Here is a 25,030-nt window from a genome sequence, read left to right on the forward strand (position 1 = left end):
CATCTACTTTTTACAAAATCAAACCTGCAAATGTCTAAGCTGTTCTTTACTCTTGAGAATTATATTATTATTATTATTATTATTATTATTATTATTATTATTATTATTGTTGTTGTTGTTGTTGTTAGTCACAGAAGTATGCTAACATCATAAAAGAATTTATGTGCTTTTCACCCAAGTGAGCCTTTTTAATATTCCTACTTTTTAATACTTCTTCCAAGCAAAATAGCAAATTTTCTGCTGTATCTCAAAACTATAATGGGTCTGTTGTCAGTTAGGAAAGTGCTTACCACAAAGCCTGTTGCATCTAGAAGTAAATATATTAATTTTTGTCTCCTCTGTAACCTCACTGCTTTAGATTCTACACACTAAACAGCTTGCATAATGTACTTCTTACAAATTTAAGGTTGGCCAACATTCCACAAATTCTTGTTAAGAGATTACATATCTTGAAAGTGGTACTACAAACAGCTACAATGAAAAATGAAGTTTTATTGAAAATAATTTCTGCATAAAAATTCTTTATTAAAAACATATACAGTAAAATAGTCAATTCACTATATTTATCTTTTTTGGGATCTTGCAGCTCGGAACTTACTGACTGGTCTGGTCGTTTGGATATGTAAATCTTTAGGTGGCTCTGAGGCACAGCCACGTTCCACCACATCTATATGTACCTAGGCAGATAAAACAAAGAATTTAAAACATACAGATACTTACATTATCACGGATATCGTGAAAAGAGGAATATATTTTCATATAGGATCTTACCGCTACTGGCAGCTCCCTTGCTCTTTGTTTGGGTCCATTAAAGTTAACATTCAGAATATCTAACTTATCAGATTCATTGTCAAACACCACTTTATTGCTGATATCTGAATTTGAATTTGTTCGTTTTAATATGGATTTTGGGCCAGATGATTGCTTACAGCTTTTGACATACTGATCATATATGTCTGCAGGATTTTCTACTACAGTTTCTTCATTTTGCTTCTGAGATTTCACTGGCTCAACGGAACTGTGTTTGAATTCTATGTGAAGTGGTTCCTCAGCCTCACTGTCAGAGAAATTGTGTTGTTCTAAAATAAGGTCACTCTTGAAAGAAACTCTCCTTGTAGTAGACTTGGAATTTTCATGGTTGGAATCTTCTTTCAATAATGATTCACAGGGAGCGTCACTAACTGTGGTTTTATTGTCAGTGTCTTTCTGCTCTTTATAATCAACCAGCAGCTCCTTTTGTGGGTTAGCGTTATCATGACAATTTCCTTCAGTCAGCAATCCATTGGAAATATCAGCAGTCACTGTACTATCTTCGAATTCCTCATCACTTTCTTCGTATTCATAATCTTCTTCTTCAGAATCATCTGCATGTAACCTTAGAAAAAGTAAAAGGAATTGCAACAGTAAAATACTGATTGTGTTTTGAGATGTTAACATGGAATATTATAGGTAGCTCTTATTTCAACATTATGTGCCTAGCGAAGTGTGGTTTCCACATTATTGCTAGTCTATAAACAAAAACTATTTCAATGTTTGTATGTTAAAATACCAGTTTTACTCTATAAAGTAGTTAACAACATGAACAACAAAAGTTGGCGTGTTATACAATACAGGGACCCCCCCCCCCCCCCCCCCCCCACACACACACACACAAATGGTGCAACATATCTAACAGAGAAAAACAATAACTTGGATTTTCCTCATGTTGGAATCCTCGAAATATTTGAATTGTTCCAGGTAGAGAAGAACCCTCAGATTACGTATATGTGAGAATAAAAATAAAGAAGATAAAACAAAACAGTATAATGCTGTGATGCTGTAGCACTGGAGCCTGCTAGACAGAGAGCTCATTTATAGGATTAAAACAAATTTACAGTGTTCTTTTACTTCCTGAATATTTTTCGAAAATCAATGGTGTGAGAATTTAGTTTAATACAGCTGACTCCATTTATGGAAACTTCGTGGATCAGAAGTTTGTCACCAATATTTATTATTTATTTATCACATGGCTTTTCAACATACTGCAGAGAAAGAGCATGTACTGCATAATGTTTACAACATAAAATCTTATAAACATACGTCTAGAACATTTACGTAATATACTGACTTTGAAATTACCAGCACAAAGTCTTCTGATCTACCATTGTATAATTTTCTGGGGCATTCTCATGCAGTATGTCTGATGTTCTGTGGTTCTTCGAAAAAGTGGGGACGGTTGCTAAGAAATATGCACATCTGCTGTGTTGAGTTCTAATTCTGTTTAGTACTGAACATATTTAGTACGGCAAGTCAAATCCTAGTGGTTTTTGGGTGAAGCATAGCATACTGTTAATTTGCTGTCCAGTCCATTCTTGAGTCTATGTGTTATTAATCTTGATATTATTGTTGGTGATTGTCTAGAATGGGGTCTGTTATGGTTTGCATCATCGACTTCTTGATGAAGTGGTAGATTTTTGTTATCCAGATCATTTTGTACGCCTTTTTAAGAGGATTTATGGGACATACTTGAGTGGGTGAAAACTGGTGAAGTACTGGCAGCCATTCTGAAGGTATTGATTTGATAATGCCAGCAATCATTCTTTTGTTGTTACTTAGTTGGACATTAATCTATTGTGCATAAGGGCAGTTTAGCCACACTGAGGCATACTGGAAGGGCCTCAAAAAGCAAACGTGGTGTCAGAAAAAAGAGAAGGTCCTTCTCAGGACCTACTGACCAGAAAACTTGGACACTCAGTGTGGCTTTGCCATATTAATATAGAAAACATAAGCTACTCAAACAGCCAGTACCTATCAAAACTTTTAGAAAATAATATCAATCTAGTCACCATACAGGAAACTCATTGTGAAGCAGAAGACCAACAACAAAAAAGGGAAAAATACCAGGTTATGAACACATGGCATGGCATGGCAAAATATCTTAAACAAGATATAGAAAACATTTCTCTTGTTTACAGTCTACCAATGACGAAATCCACAAGGTGGTTGTAAAAATTGGAGGTATCACTGTCTCCAACAATTAAAATTCGCCAGCAATCCCCTGGCCAGCCTAAGTTTTCCATATACATCTATATATCCTTATCCTTCCATACAAGTGGGTGCCATATACTTGAGTGACTGTAACAGCCACCACAAGAAACTGGAATATAGAGAGAACAACAATGATGAGAACACGACAGTAAAATGGGCAGAAAGTGAATTACCAATACATACCTGGCTGGTCCCAAATCACTGAGGAGTGTTACCAAACATTCTTCAAAAAACAGTAGATGAACTATGATCCAGTCTAGACCTGGTGAGACGGCAAAAGTGGGGCAACAGTTGAAAGCCAGACATCGAGTAGGCAAGCACGAAGACTATTTGGGAAATGAGGAACAAGAGTCTCCATGTGAAGGAATAAGACAACATAAAGGTTTTCAGTACAACATGTCTTGAGTTCTCAAATATGAAGAAAATATGTTTTTAATTTTTTATATCAAAGCTTTGGTGTAAATAATTAAAAATATCATTTCTTCAATTAGACAACAGTTGCTATTGCTTTGTATCTTGTAGCAACATTCAGAGCACCAAAAGACAAAGCATATACAATGAAAGTGAAGCAAGAATTTTGAATCCCAAAAGCTGAAACCGCAGAAACCAAATATTCCTGGCCCTTCACTTGTGAAGAAATCTCAACAGCACTTAAATGTGTTCAGCCAGGGAAAGCTCCCAGGTGTGACAATATCCACCATGAATTCCTAATAAACTGTGGCAAATAAACAAAAGTATGGATGGCTCATTTCTTCACAAACATTATACAAACTGGCAATATATCATTAGTATTGAAACACTACAATTGCTATAATAAAACCTGACAAACCAGCTGTTATTCCTAAGAGTTACAGAGCAATAGCCCTTCTATCCAAGACCTGTCAGCTATTGGAACAGCTTATCCAGAATAGAGTACATGTAAGATTATTTAACACAACCCCCTTCAAACAAGAAGGCTTCCAGCCAAAACGAAGCTGTACAAATCAAGTTCTGTCACTTGCCATCTACAATGAGACAGAATTTATAAGAAAACTTAAAACCACAACTGCATTCACTGACTTATCAGAGGGCTATGAAGAAAAATTAGGATTTGACATACCATCGACAGTGAGGTCGTTAGAGATGGAACACAAGTTTGGAAGGTTTCAAAGACGAGATACGTAATTGGCCTTGCCACTTCAAAGGAACCATTCCGGCATTTGCCTGGAGCAATTTTGAGAAACCACAAAAAACCTAAATTGGGAGGACGGAGGTGGATTTGAACCACCGTCGTCCTAATGCAAGTCCTGTGCATCAACCACTATGCCACCTCACTTGGTAAATAAAGTGTGGAGAGAAGGCATGATATACAAGCTTCTTCATGCAATTTCTTGCAAACCAATTGCTCGCATAACAAATAATATGCTAAACAAATGACTGTTCAAAGTAGTCATGGTATCCAACATTTGTTCCCCAAGAAAACTGAAAAAAATTGTCTGTCATAGGGACCAGTCCTTGCTCCACTTCTCTTCAGCAGGTACAATACAGACATCCCAAAAACAAAATCAAGGGAGTTAGGTAGTGTCAACCACTGGGAATCTCAACAAGTTGTACTATAACTGAACAGTCAGAAGAATACATGAGCTACATGTAGTAGGAAAGTACTTTTGCAAATGAAAACTACAATCAAAGTCACCAAAATAGAGGTTTCCTGAATCCAGATAAATAATAAATTCTGCTGGAAGAAAACTCAACATGTAATACAACAGTCACTCTTCATAAAACACCAAAATATATGGGAGTAACCTTTGACAGAGCCCTTATCTTTCAGAGGTCATTTAACAAAAACAGCCGAAAAACTGAAAATAAGAAACATCATCATTCTAAAGCTATGTGGTACAACCTGGGGAGAGTCAGTATCCACCCTACATTCTTCTGCTCTGAGTCTTGTCATCTCAGCGGCTACATATTGTAATCAAGAACTTTTATTAAGAATAGATTATCTGTTTCCAATTCTTCATCATTCCATACATATGACTTTATGAAAAATGATTTTCTTACTTTTGAATTTAAGATGATGAATTTACATATCCACATACCCAAAAGAGTTACTTAAAAAGCTGAAGTACATATACATGGTCCAGTCACAGTAATGGGACCACCTGTCAAAACCCAGAACAATGACCTCTTGCAGCTTGGAGGTGCAGGAAGAGTGTCTGGAAGATCCTGATAGGAATGTGGAGCCACTGCAACTCCAATTCCGTGGCCAGCTGCACTAGGATTCCCTGATGGGCATCCATGGTGTGACCAGCTGTATCAAGATGGTCCCACAATTCTTGTGTGGGTTTAAATGTAGGGTGTTTGGTGGCTCAGGGAGTACGGTAAACTTACCTTGGTGCTCTTCAAACCACGGATGTACACTGCAAGCTGTGTGATGCGTTGTACTGGCCTGCTGGTATATGCCATCAAGCTGAGGAAAAAACAAACTGCATGTAGGGTCACCTGCCCAATGGAGCATCAAACATTCATCTTAAACGGTCACTTGTTGCTACTCAGTGGATGTCCAGTTGTGGAACTGTCATGCAAAATCCAGCCTTCATTTGCCAATGAACAGCAGTCAACATGGGTGCACGAACCAGGTGTCGGCTGTGGGGACCCATATGCAGCAACTTCACCTCTAAACACATTCACAACTATCCTTCACCCCTTGGCATCTACGATCCATGGAGCACCACATTTGCCTCGATGCCACGCGCAGTATACTTTAACCACTACGGTGCACAAACAGTTAACAAACATAGGCATTTAGGAAATGCTTCCACCCTTGGCCCGAAAACCAATGAACATGCCGTTTTTGGACATCAGATGAAACACTCCAATTTTGCATTACAGCAATGACTGCACTGTTATCCACATCCTCCTGACTAGCTTTGCATACCCTCTGCTACTATTGCTGCCATCTGCAAGTGGTTATTGCATGCTGATGTCAAAAACAGGCTGTGGTCACATTAATGTGACTGGACCATGCTTACATATGGACAATGCTATGTGGACTATGGTTATTTCAAGTACACATGCCAGGCAGAGATTCAGTAGAAGAATCTTATGAAGCACAATTCATATCCAAAGATCACTACTAAGAAGACTCTAGCATCATCAATTCCTTAGCATTGTTCCTCACTCTAGGATGCTTGTCAAGTTGGATTTATGAAAAGGTGAGAGAAAACAAAGAAGCTTTGTAACATACTTCACATGTTTCTTTACTGAGATCAGAGTAGCCAAGAAATCTCAAGACTATGCAGTGGGAGACACTAGAGTAAAGATACTGTATGTTCAAACAACTTACTGGACTGCAACTAGGTGACATCTTTGACAACTGCCGACATTTCAGAAGTTGAATACCCTACCATTTTCAAGGCACAGACACTATGAGAGAGCACTGTGCTGGGAAATTTAAACACTTGGCAGATGGAGTTAACCAACCAAGAACCATAATATAGTATATTCGGGAAAAAAAAAGAAAACCACACACGTTTTAAACAACTTGCACCACTAAACAACCACCAAATATGATCAGCATAAGAAGTTATCAATAGTGAATGATTATGGTGAAAAATGGATGAGGTGGGGATGTGTTATTGACCAACAGTGAATACAGCAGGTGATGTGAATAATGAGGTGCCAACGAAGTCTACAGACTTTGTCTTATGCTGGTAGCATTTCCAACAAAAATGGTTCAAATGGCTCTGAGCACTATGGGACTTAACAGCTATGGTCATCAGTCCCCTAGAACTTAGAACTACTTAAACCTAACTAACCTAAGGACATTTCCAACATGACTGGTCATATTCTGCAAAAACATGGTGTGAAATGTGCTTTTCAACCACTGTGTAAGATAAGAGCCCTTTTAGGATCTGTAAGGGATTATCTTGGTTTGTAAAAGGCATGTGTGTACTGAATCCCATGCAGCCGTGTCATGTCAAACATCAGTCAGACAACTGGGTCCTTTAAGGACCAGTGCATACTGCTCAATAGTCACTCACTCAGCAGTTCTGCTACTGTAGAACACTTCCCTGGTAGCAGCAATCCTACAGAGTGCAATAACGTCATTCTGGTGTTCACTTTCAGCTATTAGAATAGTGTTGTTATGGAAACAGTACAGATTAAATTGGCGAGTGACTCCGTAAACAGAGATGGAGGTTTCTGCTTAAATTCTGCTTGGAATCCTGCTCTCTCCCTGGTCAAAGAGGAACAGAGTTAATTACAATGACTTCTGATGTTGGTTATGCTTAGTAGTGTGCAAGCCCTGTTTTCTTACAGCGTAAGCCACATTATGGTTCTAGGCAGGCACAGCCCCACCTACTGAGAGTTTAAGGAGAGAAGTGTGATGATCCTATGCCCTTATATACCACACCTAAAGGACACCTTAACACAGTGGTCACATGGGTGCCAGTCGGTGCTGGACGGACTGGAATGCAGAGCTGGTATGTTCCAAGATGAGCCCAGAAACTTTTAACTTACTCATACATAGTTCTCCACTATGGGAAGTATTGTGCATGACTTCATACATGATAGTAAGGAGAGGTGGGCTACAGAGTGTAACGGCAACTGGTGACATAGGAAAGCTGGACAGGAGCAGAAATGATAAGCGAAGAAATTAACACAGTTAACAGAATATTTGCTTAACTTCTACTTTTCCGAGCTTATAAGATTCGTTACAAATAATGCTACAAGAAATACAGTCTAGCTCTCAGTGTCAACAAGGAAGAGGCTTGCTGTACTAAGCACAAACTACAATGTTGGAGCCATGACTAGAGGATGCCTGCATACCATCAAGTAATGATGTGGCTCGAGGTGCAAATGGGTCTGAGTGGCTGCTGTTGATCATCCTATATTGTGGTGACAGAAAGCAGTTGCAGCCCCCCAGAGCTGCTGGAGACATGGCTCAGTACATGTGTTCCATTGGGTCTGCCGTATCCCACATGATCACTATCGGCATCTCACGGAAACTTGCAAATCTGTTGCTATGATGTCCATAGAGTGGTATCAATATATGATACCACAATGTACAAATATATTCTGCAAGCCACTGTACAGTGTGTGGTATCATGTATCACTATTACCCCATGGGCATCAAAGTTGGCATCGGAATTGCAGGTTTCTGTCAGACACTGACAGTGGTCATCTGGGATCTGGTGGACCCTATGGAGCACACCCACTAAGCTATGCCTCTAGTGGCTCCGTACCATGAACGCCTTCTGTTGCCGAAATATAGGACAGACTGGTGGCCTATTCATTGTGTGATTCTATGGAGACACTGCCTAGTCGCAGCTCCGACACCATCGTTACTCCCTTAGTGCAAAGAGCCTCGTCCTTGTTGACACTGAGAGCTGGACACTCTTCCTGCATAATTTGTAGGTTGGTGTATGAAGTCAGCAAAATTTGCCTTGCAATCTGTGAAGTGTTTAGAATGAGATATGACTTAAGAGAATCAAAACTGGTGACGAGATGTGGGTCTATGGTTATTATGTTCAGACCAAGGTTCAATCTTCACAATGGGTCGAAAAAGGCTCTCCAAGATCAGGTCAGGTCAAATGTCAAAGCCATGCTGATATATTTCTTTAACCTTGAAGGATTAGTTCATCATGAATTCGAGCCACAGGGAGAAACTGTTAATCGATGTACTACCAGGATGTGATGCAATGCCTGCGAGAAAATGTGAGAAGGAAATGGCCTGAAACATGGCAAGACAATTCACGGCTCTTGCATCACAATAATGCACCCACATATTCGTCCCTGTTGGTGTTTAACTATTGCAAAAAAATGTGCTGCCTCATCCTCCACACTCTCCAGGCCTGGTCCCTGCAGACTTTTTTGATTTCCGAAGTTAAAAACTGCATTGAAAGGACAAATATTTGCAATGACGGACGAGATAAAAGAAAATTCGCAGATGGCACTTCGACCGATCCAGCAAGAGGCATTCCAAGACTGCTTCTGGAAGTTGAAACGACATTGGGAGCAGTGTATCAATTGTGGAGAACAGCATTTTGAAGAAGACCATACACAATAAGGAAAAGGTAAGTGCAGAGAATTTTTGTGGACAATGTTCCGCCATTTTTTGAACATACCTCTTATGTTGGGCAGGGAAATTGCCTCTTCATCACAAAAGGCTAGGAGCAGATTTGGTTTGTAAGTTACAAAAGAGGCTCACTGTTTTAAACATGCAATTTATGGCTTTGTAACAACTGGACAAACACACACATCATGAACAATGAGAAAAAAATCTTTATAAAAAGTTTTTATATTTACAGTACATAGATCTTGTCTTGGTAGGTTTCATCAGGCTTATATGTTTCACACCTGTTTGCAAGTGAGTCGATTAGCACATACTTCAAAATTTTTTTAAAGTGGATGTGGAGCATAGAACACCTTACTCTAAACAAGAGTGGACAAGTGAGCAGAGGACTTCTACAACCCGTTCCTTTAATCATCACGTACCATGATAATGCTTATATGAAAAGACCTTTTTGCTGACTAGAGATCCAGAAGCATTATTCGTAAAAATATCTAGCCAGTGTAACAGAGGACTCATACATTTTGTAGGCTCAGATAGTTGTCAGTAGTAACAAAAGATGCTGTATTTTATGCAGAAATACTACTCCTGAAGTACTGAAAACCACAGTTTAAGTGGGAATCTTAAAGCTGGTACCTACAATATATACATTCTCCCAATAACAACGTTTCTGGAAGTTGCATTGCATACAAAAGAAATACCGATAATGTTCTTCCAAATTAAGTGGTGGAACAAAAGAATTAGTGTAAAAACAATGCTCGGCCCTTCTTGTCACAGCAGTTCGTGAAGTAAATTTAACAACTTTGTGCTGGTGCATAAAGTAATAATTCACATGATTAATAAACACAAACACAAAAAATTACCTGTCTAGTTCTTCTTCTAATTCCTCTTGTAGTTCTAGGTCATCCAGTCTCTTCCACAAATCTTCTTCACTCTTTACTTCGGTCTTTTCTTTTCTGCGCAGCTCAGCCAGTTTCTTGCGATATTCTCGTTCCTTTTGGCGGTGCTGAACTACAAAAATCACACACTTTATTGTAGGACTGATATGTTCTTGGGAACAACATAAAGTACTGACTTTTAAATGAACTGAAAACAATGAAGACAGAATTCTGACAGCTAAGGACAATTACCTCTCCATTCAGCTTCCTTTTCTTCATCAAAAGGTTCTAAGATTTCTTTTCCTTCTTTATTTCCAAAGGCTTCCTCTGCAAATGGAAGTTCTTTTCTGGATGTGAGCAAAGTTCTTTCATCATCTAACTTTGCCAGCATTTCATCACACACTGAAACAGCATTATACATTGTTAATGAATGGAAAATATAAAAGAATGCAACAGGGAAACTGCACAGCAATAAAATGTGAAAGTACAGTGTACATCAATGAGTTACCATAATTATTGAATACTTGTGAGAATGATTTGTTAATGTGATGCAGAACTGAGCTAAAATGGCATCATTATAACAAGCATGCAAGTTAAGGTAGGCAACACCAAACAATTTGACTTAACTGTGAAAAACAAAAACCACAATGTAAATATTATGTGACTGGATGGATAAAGATTTACGATTCCAACTACATGTGAATAGTACAAGTAACAGCACTCTGCTGAGTTTAGACATAGTTACAGTCTGTTGTGTTTAGCCATACTCCCTTTTATACCTTGGTTTTGGCTGCACAAGTATTTTTTTGTCTAAGTTAAGCACCATGCTAGTACCAGAGGCTACAAACCAGACATTATATATTTTTAACATATAGTTGAAGTACAATGGGGCTATAAACTTTAAATATATTTAAAAGGTGTGCAGTAACTTCTTTGTTTCCAAATGTAAGGTAACTATTTGAAGTTTTCTGTAAATAATAAAGTAAATTTTAACAAAAGGCAATAATAATTATTGTTACTGTTGATACATGTGGCTTGGTGGTTCAGTAGTATAGAGCCTGACTACACAGATCTTCCTTTCTAGCCTTGATCAGTCCTGGGATTTTTATCTGACAGTTGTCACTTCTGGCAATGTTTGTCAATGTGAAAATGCTGAATTGCACTGTTGTTTGGTGTCCCCCTATAAATGGCTATGCGAGCCAATTCAAAGGTCAGAGGAAGGCAACTGTATACTCCCTCCAATAGGATCATGTCTAGTAAACCTTTGTGGTGTTTACACCAAACTTCCAGTTGATAACAGCTTCACTTCTTTATTAGGCAAATAAATGTACTTATGTGTAATCCAAGAGGCAAACAATGGAAGTAAATAAAGAAGGGCCAAATACTTACTTAATTAGAGTAAAGGTAGTGCCTATGTAAATATAGTTTACATAGCATCTGTTTAGCAAAAATGACAAAGCAGATTTCAGAGTACCTGACGGCTCAACACAAAAGTTTTGTCTCAAGTACAGATAGTGTTGAGGATTAGTGGACAAAGTTCAAAACCATCGTACAATATGCGTTAGATGAGTATGTGCCAAGCAAGATCGTAAGAGATGGAAAAGAGCCACAGTGGTACAACAACCGAGTTAGAAAACTGCTGTTGAAGCAAAGGGAACTTCACAGCAAACATAAACATAGCCAAAGCCTTGCAGACAAACAAAAAATACGCGAAGCGAAATGTAGTGTGAGGAGGGCTATGTGAGAGGCTTTCAATGAATTCGAAAGTAAAGTTCTATGTACTGACTTGGCAGAAAATCCTAAGAAATTTTGGTCCTATGTCAAAGCGGTAGGCGGATCAAAACAAAATGTCCAGACACACTGTCACCAAAATGGTACTGAAACAGAGGATGACAGACTAAAGGCCGAAATACTAAACGTCTTCTTCCAAAGCTGTTTCACAGAGGAAGACTGCACTGTGCTTCCTTCTCTAGATTGTCGCACAGTTGACAAAATGGTAGATATCGAAACAGACGACAGTGGGAAAGAGAAACAATTAAAATCGCTCAATAGAGGAAAGGCCGCTGGTCCTGATGGGATACCAATTCGATTTTACACAGAGTACGCGAAGGAACTTGCCCCCCTTCTTGCAGCGGTGTACCGTAGGTCTCTAGAAGAGCGAAGCGTTCCAAAAGATTGGAAAAGGGCACAGGTCATCCCCGTTTTCAAGAAGGGACGTCGAACAGATGTGTAGAACTATAGACCCATATCTCTAACGTCGATCAGTTGTAGAATTTTGGAACACGTATTATGTTCGAGTATAATGTCTTTTCTGGAGACTAGAAACCTACTCTGTGGGAATCAGCATGGGTTTCGAAAAAGACGGTCGTGTGAAACCCAGCTCGCGCTATTCGTCCGTGAGACTCAGAGGGCCTTAGACACGAGTTCACAGGTAGATGGCGTGTTTCTTGACTTCCGCAAGGCGTTTGACACAGTTCCCCACAGTCGTTTAATGAACAAAGTAAGAGCATTGGGACTATCAGATCAATTGTGTGATTGGATTGAGGAGTTCCTAGATAACAGAACGCAGTATGTCATTCTCAATGGAGAGAAGTCTTCCGAAGTAAGAGTGATTTCAGGGGTGCCGCAGGGGAGTGTCATTGCTATTCACAATATACATAAATGATCTGGTGGATGACATCGGAAGTTCACTGAGGCTTTTTGCAGATGATGCTGTGGTGTATCGAGAGGTTGCAACAATGGAAAATTGTACTGAAATGCAGGAGGATCTGCAGCGAATTGTCGCATGGTGCACGGAATGGCAATTGAGTATCAATGTAGACAAGTGTAATGTGCTGCGAATACATAGAAAGATAGGTCCCCTATCATTTAGCTACAAAATAGCAGCTCAGCAACTGGAAGCAGTTAATTCCGTAAATTATCTGGGAGTACGCAATAGGAGTGATTTAAAATGAAATGATCATAAAAAGTTGATCGTCGGTAAAGCAGACGCCAGACTGAGATTCATTGGAAGAATCCTAAGGAAATGCAATCCGAAAACAAAGGAAGTAGGTTACAGTACGCTTGTTCGCTCACTGCTTGAATACTGCTCAGCAGTGTGGGATCCGCACCAGATGGGGTTGATAGAAGAGATAGAGAAGATCCAACGGAGAGCAGCGCGCTTCGTTACAGGATCATTTAGTAATCGCGAAAGCGTTACGGAGATGATAGATAAACTCCAGTGGAAGACTCTGAAGGAGAGACGCTCAGTAGCTCGGTACGGGCTTTTGTTAAAGTTCCGAGAACATATCTTCACCGAAGAGTCAAGCAGTATAGTGCTCCCTCCTACATATATCTCGCGAAGAAACCATGAGGATAAAATCAGAGAGATTAGAGCCCACACAGAAGCATACCGACAATCCTTCTTTCCACGTGCAATACGAGACTGGAACAGAAGGGAGAACCGATAGAGGTACTCAGGGTACCCTCCGCCACACACCGTCAGGTGGCTTGCGGAGTATGGATGTAGATGTAGATAGTTACAAAGCAGTGGTATCATAGTAATTATGGAATTAGCACAAAGCAAGAACCTAGGTTTGAGTCTTCTTCTGACACTATTTTTTAATGGCTGCTATATATTTGTTACAATGAATGTTCAGCATATCTGAACATGCTGGCACTGATATCGCTTCATGTCAGTGCATCTTCACTAATTTTATATCCACTGATCCATTCATTTCATACTTATAATATGTTGTTTGCTTTTGAAAGATTCTTATTTTTTTCACCACTAGGACAGCAATGCTGTCAATGGATTGAGCAGAACCTCATGAACCTGCACTGGAGGTGATTAAGAAGGCTCATATGAAATGGAAATCAATCGTGGATTCTAGGATATTTCCCACACATCTGCTGAGGATCAGACTACAGGTAGCTAGCCCATGGCAAAGTATGTTCATCATTGGTTTCAGGGAAGCTGCTAAGAGAGCCTCAGCCAGGAGACAGGAAAGTCTCCAACTAGTCAAAGAATTTCTTTTGCAGATTTTTAAACTTCCATAAAATGCTTTACTGGTGTAGATCCTTACAGTCTCTCAGGTCTCAGACAATGTGGGTCAATCACCTTCCTGATATAGGGGAATTGTATTCTTAGGTGGTGTTGGATTAGAAATCCCAGAAATGCATGACAGCAGTGGAAAGGTGGGTCCTATGTTTTAATGTCAAGAATCAAATTGAGATACTCTTACATTACCTAGGTTGATGTCTCCATGTGCTGTTAGGAAACACCATTGCTTCCATGTACAGCTGTTGTTGGTGATAAGTCATGTCTGCCATAAATGAAAATCATATTACTACTTTCTACAGCTTTACAGAGCTACTGGAAAAGAGACTGGGCCTAAAAACACTTGCTGTAAACTGCAATTCAAAGGGCAGCAAAGTTCCAGCAGATGGCATTTGAGCTGTATCAGAGCTGCACACTTGTACTTATCGACAAGCAATACAAGCTGTTCCCTCATATAACACAATGATGATTTTGGGATAGATCTGCCAACAGCATGATGGAACATGCTTGTAATGTGATGAACTCAAACTTGGACAATGCCTTGGTGTAAAAAAAAAGTCAGCTTGTTGTACAGTCACAGTTTGGTATGACAAGTGTCCATCATAGGGTGTTCATTTTGGGGTTATTCTACCTCAGAGGTGGAAGGGAATAGCTGTTGTAGGAAGAACATTACTGTTTAATGTTTCATGGACAACAAAGGCATTAAAGATGGAGTATGAGTAAAGGACAGGAAAGGAAACTGATCATGCCCTTCGGAAGGAACCAACCCAGAATTTGCCTGGAGCTATTAAGGGAAATCACAGAAAACCTAAATCAGGATGTAAAAATGTGGATTTGAACTGTTGTTCTCTCAAATGCGAGTCCAGTGTGCTAACCACTGCCTCTCCTAGCTCAGTATGTTACAATAGGGACAAGTATGGAGTAGAATGGAAGACTTGAGTCATGCAGATGACAACTCCACCTTAAGCTCTGCCCCAATGAATTGTCCTTTTTGGGGGAGCCTCTACCTCCAGAGAAGAGCACTGTTAATATGATTAGAAAGTATCTGCTGCAAAGCACAGTAAGCTTTTGCCCGATCTGCGTGTCATTCACACGGCTACCATGTGCGAAAAAGTGTGTGAATACACTTCCTGTTCTATGGCAGAAGTTGTCTCAGATTACAGGTTCTGCCTTACAGGAAAATGAATGCTTGCACAGCCAGGCGGTTGGAGCAGACGAATAAGTGCTTGTTCACAGCCCACAGATTTCATGCAATTGCATTCACTTGCACTAGGGAGAGTGCAAATGTGTGATGTGCTTCACTTACCACCAGAGTTGAGCAACATTTATTCAAATGATGAGAACAAACATTCTTCATTTATACAAATAAAAACATGTCATGTGTGGAAAGATGGTACAAACAACAGACAAATTTAAAATCCATTGAAATTTATTACTCCTATTAAATGAATATACTTTTCACTGCTTTTACATTAATCTTCACAACAACTGTGTGTGTGTGTGTGTGTGTGTTTTTTTTTTCCCCTCAAACATCTCATGAGGAACTTAATTTTCAAAGATTTGTCACTGTGATACTAAAGCAAATATGTTCCACACATGGGAAGAGGATACCAATGTGTTACATCTTCTGAAATTGTCTTTCTTTCATTATACCATATATGACTTTTTTCGACAAAAACTGAGAAATCATTAATTCCACTATAGTTTTTTTTTGTTACAAATAATTCATTGTGATTCCACAGCAGCTTCAATTCCATTTTTTAAACATCATAACACCATTTAAAACTCATGACTTGATTTCTTCAATATTTATTTTGCTATTATATGTCTATAAGTTCATTTTAAGTCTCCTCTGGTCTTGGACAACATTACAGGTGAACTATTTGTTTTTAAGTCATGGGCAAGATATTGCTGCAAAGATTGCAATTGGTACAGAAAAGTGAAAAAATCTTTCTATTGTCTCTGGACACTTTCTTAATAAAGAAAGTCAACACGCTATTATGAACTCTTGTATACTCAAACCCAGTGTCTTTTCCGAAATCTTTGAACCCCAAAACTTTATGTGACTGCATGGGTGTAAGTCAGATCAAACAACTACCCCACATTCTAACATAAAGCTTACTCAGAGTTAATCTTAAAACACTTTTGGATGACTTTGGGATGCCCTGCAGCATTCCACAGATGTTTTATTTCTTTATATTTAGTCTGTTGATAGTCATTGGCAGCCACTGAGTTCATACTTTGTTCATTCATTTTGTTGCACAATAAATATGAGTGAACTGTTTAATTCCATTAACAAGGCACCCATATCTGACAGTGTTAGCAATCTTGGTACAACGGAGAAAGGTGGTGCAGATTAAGAGTTTGTTGGCTGCATTCTCATGTTTTTCTACTTACAAAGAGTACTTCTGCATGTTAGTGGGGATAGGGGGGAAGCACTGGCAACTGAAGAGTCAGTTGAAATAGACTACATTGGTTCATCTTCGAAGTTTTTTTTAAGGTACATTTGTTGTGCCATAAAGCAAATGAAGCTCTACTCAGCCTGATGGTTGGTTTGAACACTGCAGTACTTTACTAGGAATGGTAGTGTGACCTTGACTTCCTCCCACTTCTGACCAAGTTATACAGTCATTAGACAGGAACCTATTGACTTAATGTTTTTCTCATTGTTAGGTATGACAGATATTATAAGTAACAGATAAAAAACAATATGACTAACAGGGGATGAAACCAAAACCTTTAGCTTTGCACTGTGGAACTTAACCCATTGAGTTACATTTACGTACAATTCATTAATAATATGAGAGAAGGAAAGTTGCTACTCACCATATAGCAGAGATGCTGAGCCGAGATAGGAACAATAAAGAGATTCACACAATCATAGCTTTCGGCCATTTAGGCCTTTGTCAGCAGTAGACACACATACACATACTCGTACAAGTGCAACGTGCACACACATCAATTCATTAATAAGTTATTTATCAAACAGGAACTATACCAAACCAAAGGAGCACACACTACTCATACAAGTTGGTACAAGATTAGAAGGAAAAAAAAAAAAAAAAAAAAAAAAAAAAAAAAAAAAAAAAAAAAGAAAATAGTGGCATTTCATTTTATCTATTACTTAAGTTACAAATATCTCATTCCTGAATAAATTTATCTGAATGACCTACTTACTTGAATAATTATCTAGATAGAAATTTATTTGAATAATGCCCATCTCTGCTTGCCACTACACCATTTAATTCCTCTGTCTGTTCACTGCAGTCAATATTATCAACTGTAATGAATCCTATTACATCATTTACTCAATTTTGGCACGAGAGCCTACAGCGTAGCTCGGTTGAAGTTTTTTTGTTAATTATAAACAAAGCTTACAATTAAAATCTGTTGTCACACTCCTCAACATAAATCTTTTTCAATTTGTTCTGTCCAGAATATGTCTCAAAATCAGTGTAATTTTAGCAGCAGACCAAATGTGACCATTATTACATCAACTATTCTTTCATGCAAATTTACAGCTTCACAGCTAAATCAATGACCTTCAATAACATTCAGTTTTCATTTATCATTTTAATTTTTGTCACACATGATCATACTCAGTTGCTTTGGTAATATCTGGCGAATCTCGGGTATATAGCATACACTTCCTCCATAGAAAAACAACAGCTAAAAAGAAATTCTCCAACACTTGCCGGGCCCATTAATGCAGCTATGTAGTGATGAAGTTGTATAGAGTCTTATGTTTCCTTAGCCTCATAGCAGGACCATTTGCCTGTTGCCCAGTAATCAGTGAAAGCATGCTGTGTGATACCGAGTGAGGGAACTGCCACCTTTGTGCTTCTGCAACATACACAAAACGAGTGACGGGCAACGAGTACTACTCATGCAGTTCCGCCGTGCACGTGCAGTGCTCTGGTCAGGTGTAGACACAAGCATAGGGAGGATATCCCTATGCTAGTAGTTTCAATGACAACACATTCTGGATCCATCCACATTCCACTTTTATCAGAGTAGTTTATGTCACTCTTTTCCTTTGAGAGAGTAGTTTCCAAGAAGAGTCAAGCAATATATTGCTTCGTCCTGCCACATATGTCTTCAAAAGAATATGACATTAAAAGCAGAGGAATCTGAAATCACAAGGAAGCTTGCTGACAATCATTTATACTGCACACCATTTGAAAATGGGCCAGGAAAGTGGGAAACGGCAGTGGTACACAAAATACTCTATCACTCACTGATAAGTGATGGTGGTGGTAAGTTCCTATGGGACCAAACTGCTGAGGTCATTGGTCACACTGGAAAGTGACTAGCAGAGCATACAGACAGGTATTGTCACATCCATTTGTCTGTTAGCTAACAGAAAAAAAAAAGAAATATTAATAAGAAAAATGATTATACTTGTCACAGTTTGAAATGAAAATATAATTTAGTATGTTTTCTGATACATCAAATTAATTAAGTTTTGAGGGCACACAGTTGTCTGCAAGAGGCTCCATGGATGGATGTGGAAAGTCTCATGGAAGCAGTTATAGATGGCACTATGAAAGCTAGGAACTGTGCCAATATTATTGTTTATCTGTTGCATACCTGCAAGGCCAGTAACCTGATTGAAAATGACATTTTCTAGTAGAACAGTTATAACTACGCTACAAGATCTGGCAGAATGAATAGCAGGATGGAGAAAGCACAGGGCCTGGAAACAAACTGAGACCTTTATGAAACACGCATTGAGAACAAAGAACAAATATGCCATTACACATCATATTTGCCTTTTATTTGGTTCTGAATATAACACCACACAGGTGGTTGCCATCACTTTCCATGCTTTCCTCTTGCCACAAATGGAAGCTTCCATTAACAGATTCAGCATGTTCAATGGGATCACCTACACAGCTGCAAGCATCATTTACTCATGTTCAGCCATGGCATGAGGATGTGCGACATATCCTTCACTCTTCTAGTATAACCATAAGAAGAAATCAATATTATGAGAAGGAAAGTTGCCACTCACCTTATAGCGGAGATGCCGAGTCGCAGTCAGGCATACCAAAAAGACTCTCGCAATTACAGCTTGCAAGATCTCCTCGCTTCTAAACTGATACTGTTATTACACAGCTTAGCCGCGAGTCCTTAGAAGGTGGTATATGTGATGTAGAGTGTAACTGGTCAGCATTTCCACCCGAAATTTGCGAGTGTACGTCGCACCTTCATTGATCATCAAGTTCGTACTTACTAAGATATGCATTTGTTAATGAACGGGTGAGAATTTTAACGAGGCAAAATTATGATAAATAGTTTTAAACATCCAGAGGCCCCTACTAGTATTCACGTTGTCATAAATGACTTTAATTATTAAATATAACTAAAAAATATCGGTGACTTTGGCACCAAGATGGTGGTACTTCCCGTCATGTATATTTCCCAGGCTGATGCTTGTTACTACGGTCCAGCGCCGAGCCCCACCACACTACACACAACATATGGTCGCTTCGTCACCTAGCCAGCCAGCATGGGAAATGCTCTCTGACTCATGGCCGGCTATGCACTACAGCACTTCCTAACTATCGTGAACACATCAATAAGAGAGAATAATTTATTAAAACTGGTAAAAATGCCTTCCTCACATAAGAGGCACCTTACAAGCTTTTGGCGATTAAGGCCTTCATCGACAACACACACACACACACACACACACACACACACACACACACACACACACACAAATGCAACTCACACATGCAAATGCATAGCTTTTGGCCATTAAGGCCTTCGTCAACAATAGACATACATACGCAAACACACACGATGCAAATGCAACTCACACACAACAACTGCGGTCTCTCGTGTGGGTGTGTTTTTGTTGATGAAGGCCTTAATGGGTGAAAAGTATAATAGTGAGAGTCTTTTTGTTGTGTCTATCTGCAACTCAGCATCTCCGCTATATGGTGAGTGGCTACTTTCCTTCTCATAATACCGTTACATTCCATCCTGGATTTTCCATTGTTTCATAAGAAGAAATCAGGAAGCATAAGGTGGAGATTTGTTGGGCAACTTTATCCTGTACATTTAGTTTCTGTACAATATGCATTTTACATGGACAGATATGCAGATCATCACAGATGATGCACCAAGGAAACAATCTGTTACTGTTAGTTGTAGCGGGACTTTGAATTTTGCCGCACTACACTCGTTCCCTCAGATATAAATTATAACGTCGCAGCTGTATAAGCGCTCGACGGCAGAGAAAATATTTATAAGAAAATGAAGGATAAAAATAGTAACTCTTTTTGTTTTCTACCCGCTCTTGTCTCTTGAGAGGGGAAGCTAAACTTACTTATTTGCTAGTCTTGGTATGATTCAGACATAAAAACTTACTGATGTGCAGACATATAGTATTGTGGAAGCTTGTATGAAATTTGGAGGATGGAAGCAGCCGTAAAATACATTGCATTCAATATCAAGATGGTAGTCATTCATAGACATTTGTAATTCCTGGACGATGAAATTTACTGCAAGATTTTGGAGCACCTATGATTTTTTCATGCAGAAATGAAGCAGGAAATTGTTGGAGAACAAGACCTGGATGTCGCACGACAGAAGACGTATTAACATGGTAATGAATGTACTCGTATCTACGCCATTTCCCCTGTTAATCACATTTTGTTATTCTCTGTTCTCTTTCAAATAATTTTTGTACTGGAAATTGGTTTGAATTTTGCTCAGAAACGCCACAAGGACCATCCCAACAATAGCTTTTCCGAATCACGAAGTCTGATAGCTTTTTGTAATACGAAGTCCGATTTCCATTTCATTCTTTCCCTTTTTCACGGTTATTAACGATTTTAAACCCCCATTTTTATTTACCATTTCTTCCCACATTTTCAACCTTTTCTTTTCTTTTCTTTGCTTCTCTTTTTCTTTTTTATTAACCACTACAACTGGCGACCGTGACAGGACTCGAACCTGCAATCTTGCACACGCACACAAATGCACGTACGCAAACACATATACACTCACGCAAATGCAACACTCTCTCTCTCTCTCTCTCTCTCTCTCTCTCTCTCTCTCTCTCTCTCTCACACACACACACACACACACACACAAACAAACATATATACACTAACACAAATGCAACTCACACACACAACTGCATAGCTTTCGATCATTGCATAGCTTTCAGCCATTAAGGCCTTCATCAACAACACACACACACACACACACACACACACACACACACACACACACACACAGACAAATGCATAGCTTTCGATCATTGCATAGCTTTTGGCCACTGAGGCTTTCGTCAACAATAGACATACATACGCAAACACACACAATGCAAATGCAACTCACACACAACGACTGCGGTCTCTCGTGTGTGTGTGTGTGTGTGTGTGTGTGTGTGTGTGTGTGTGTGTGTGTGTGTGTGTGTGTGTGGTGGTTGTTGTTGATGATGAAGGCCTTAATGGGTGAAAGCTATAATTGTGAGAGTCTTTTGTTGTGTCTATCTGCAACTCAGCATCTCTGCTATATGGTGAGTGGCAACTTTCCTTCTCATAATATTGTTACATTCCATCCTGGACTTTCCATTGTTTCATAAAAAGAAATCAGGAAGCCTAAGATGGAGATTTGTTGGGCAACTTTATCCTGTACATTTAGTTTCTGTACAATCTGCATTTTACATGGACAGATATTCAGATTAACACAGATAATGTGCCAAGGGAACAATCTGTCACTGTTAGTGCCAAGGTATGTCTGGCAGCAGAATGGTGAGGACTTCAGCTGCATGCCTGATGCACCTCCTGCACTCACTCCGTGGTTCGCTGCATCCTTCTTCAGCCTGTACTTTTCTTCTTTGCACAAGATGCAGTGCTCTGAATTGTTGCGAACATCATACAATTTTCTGATGATCCAGGGCTTTGTCATGTTGAAACAACTCCAAATGGGGATGGGACAGTCACTGAACTGTGATGGGAGACTTGTTATTTTTTAAATATGTCTTTATGACAAATGCACGATGCTCTGAACTCCACAAGGCCATAATAGCAAACAGCAGTCACACCTCAATGCAGCATACACATACTTATTTTGAGCAGGTGTAACAGCAATGTTGTACTATGTGACTTAAATCCTACTATTAATTTTGCCAAACACTGTACAAAGGCACAACTGAGTTGGTTAGCGCAACAGTCTCTATGGATATGTACACATGTTTGGAATAAGAATGCATGTTAAAAAACTGAGCAATGATCTTAAAACTTCTTTTTTATGGGCCTATCACCTGCTCCATATCTGTTTAAGGCATGTGGTTGTCTTTACTCATTAAATTGTTTGTAAGGCTTTGAAAGTGATTATATATGAAAGATCTTTTACAGACAATGATACTGGATAGCTACCAGAAGATACTAGGAAAATAACTTGATAAGCAGTTTGTAAAGATTATGGGTAAGAGTTATGTAGCACCCCCCCCCCCCCCTTTCCCCTTGAATTTTTTGTAGCTTATGACCAATATATTTACATATTAACCTGTACATTCCCAGCATACATTAATGGTACATGCGACAGGACTGGAATTTTAGTGATTTTCTTGGATAACAATGAACTTCTATAATCTTGTTATGCTTGTTTAAGTATTGCTGGACACCTACTCTTTCAGTCTTGTTTTAGTAGTTTTGAGAAGCAGTTGGGAACAGCTGACAATAGAATTTAAATCTCTTTTCTGTAGTCAGAGTCTCATCACACCACAAACTCAGACTAAATATAAAAATTAAAATACTTCATCTTTAAAGTTCAAAAACTGAAATAGTTTCTTAATAAAACAACATTCACATGTCATTTATTGAAGCTGATGAAACATTATTTGTATCACAGGGACATATGCAGCATTTTTGGCATTAAACATAAAAGTAACACTAAGCACTAACGAGAGAATTTTAATCATTTTTCATGTTTTAATTTGTTAATTTTTCTTGGTGAACGAGGTTTTGGGGCCACTGTGAGAAAAAAATTGCCTCACCCAAAACTGACCCCTTACAAAGAAGAAGGAAATAGCAAAGGATGAACGAGGTACTGTTCATTCTACCATGCAGAACTAAAATGGTCTACTTCTGTGTAAATGGTGTGGCAACTCCGTTGTTTCTGCAGCGTCAAATAGACTGGTGTGAACCCAGTAACCAGGGTTACAAGATATTTTCGTAAGTCAAGGAAACACAATGAAATCCCTCAACCCTCCTTCCTGACAGAATAAAATAAGAAAACGGGTATAACTGATCAAAAATGTGAAGTAGCAGAAAATAAATATTCATAACAGGAAATAGTCCAGAGCTCTTTTCAGTTGGTTGTTGAATGTCACTGTATACAATGCAAAATCGGAAATACAATCTCTCATGGTAAAATTCTCTCAAGCTTCCAGTTACATTGAGTGTTTTAAAATTCAGAGTTTTCAGCCAGGCACTCCTCGGCCATTGTCAAGTGGTGACTATCTTTTGGTTCCTGCTACAATCCTTATATACTGATGCTGCTCTCTCCAGAACTATATAATGAAATGTTTTTGTTGCATCCCTGCTTCAGCCTTCTGATGGCCGGATCTCAAGCTGTCCTTACTTGAAACTTCCTGGCAGATTAAACCTGTGTGCCCGACCGAGACTCGAACTCGGGACCTTTGCCTTCCACGGGCAAGTGCTCTACCACCTGAGCTACCGAAGCACGACTCATGCCCGGTACTCAAAGCTTTACTTCTGCCAGTATCTCGTCTCCTACCTTCCAAACTTTACAGAAGCTCTCCTGCGAACCTTGCTGAACTAGCACTCCTGAAAGAAAGGTTACTGCGGAGACATGGCTTAGCCACAGCCTGGGGGAGGTTTCTCGGTCTGAAGAAGTGTCACAAATTTTCATCTCAGTCACTTCTTTTATTATGGTATCCCAGAAACTCTTGGTCTGTGTAGTAACAGAGGTCCCATCAAATGCAATATGATATCCATGCTCTGCTACCACGAATTTCTCAGGGAACTGAAGGCGAAACCGTCTCTTCCACACAGCACTGTTCAGCTGTATGCTCAGTTCAATAGTATGCACAGTCTATTTGATATGGTGCATACAATGCCCAACATGCAGAATATGGAGGCTAGCCAGATGTTTCGTGAGTCTGTAAGTTGGCAATCCATGATGGAATGCAGAGTTCTTTTTCTGAACTTTTGGAAGGCCATACAATGTAGGTGACTGAGATGCCAGAAGAAGTACATTTTTCATGAATTTCTCTTCCAGTGAAGACCTCTTGAGAAGGTCTGATTACTTTAGATGTTGGACCCCTTGATAATTTTTACTCCTGGTGTTCTGAGGCCTACATCATATTTCACAGGTCTCATGAGTTGAATTTCTGCTGGAGCCCCGAAGGCCGAATCTGTTACATGCCTTTTTAGGAGCTGTCTAATCATTCCTGTTATTGAGCCACAGAATGGCAAAAATGCAAATTTCATCAAGTTGTCCTCGGGACACTTCTGCTTATGTGTTTTTAGAAAGATGGCTTGTGAAATCTGGCAGTTCTTGTAGCCCTCATTCCTGCATACTTTCCATAAGTGGCTTAGCTCCTTTGGCAAGTTTTCAGTGCTTAAGATCACTTTCATTTGATGCACCAAGGTCCTCACAACAGAAAGTTTCTGTTGTGACTGCTGATAGCTGTTAGTGTGCAGATATTGGCCCGTGTGGGTGGGATTCTGGTAAGCAGTGTGGCAGAGACACCCATTTTCTTTACAGTGGACGAGGACATCAAGGAACGGCAAGGCATGAATGTGATGTTGTCATGGATATTGTTGATGTGGTCCAAGAATTCTCCCAGCTTTTTGCGTCCATGAGCCAGAAAGTGAACGTGTTGTTGACAAAACGATAAAAGCAACTAGGCTTTGCAGGAGGGTGACGTCCTCAAATTAATCAAACAGGTTGGCTGTAATTGGAGCTAATGTGCTCCTGATCACAATACTGTCTGTCTCTTTGAAATGTTCTCCTTCATATAAAAAATATGATGAGCTCAGGGTG

General features: G+C 39.3%; 1 protein-coding gene across 1 annotated transcript in view; it reads right to left on the reverse strand.

Moving 5' to 3' along the window:
- Nucleotides 1-501: 501 nt before the first annotated feature.
- LOC126272478 (unconventional prefoldin RPB5 interactor-like protein) overlaps nt 502-25,030 on the reverse strand; it is a 42,987-nt gene continuing 18,458 nt past the window's right edge. Inside the window, exons 3-6 of the mRNA XM_049975357.1 lie at nt 10,210-10,359; nt 9,943-10,090; nt 772-1,375; nt 502-677 (exon numbers count right to left, since the gene is read on the reverse strand). Coding sequence (XP_049831314.1) covers nt 564-677; nt 772-1,375; nt 9,943-10,090; nt 10,210-10,359 — 1,016 coding nt within the window. The 3' untranslated portion in view covers nt 502-563. The remainder of the gene's footprint in view (nt 678-771; nt 1,376-9,942; nt 10,091-10,209; nt 10,360-25,030) is intronic.

This window comes from Schistocerca gregaria, chromosome 5, assembly GCF_023897955.1.
Source record: "Schistocerca gregaria isolate iqSchGreg1 chromosome 5, iqSchGreg1.2, whole genome shotgun sequence".
Lineage (NCBI taxonomy): Eukaryota > Metazoa > Arthropoda > Insecta > Orthoptera > Acrididae > Schistocerca > Schistocerca gregaria.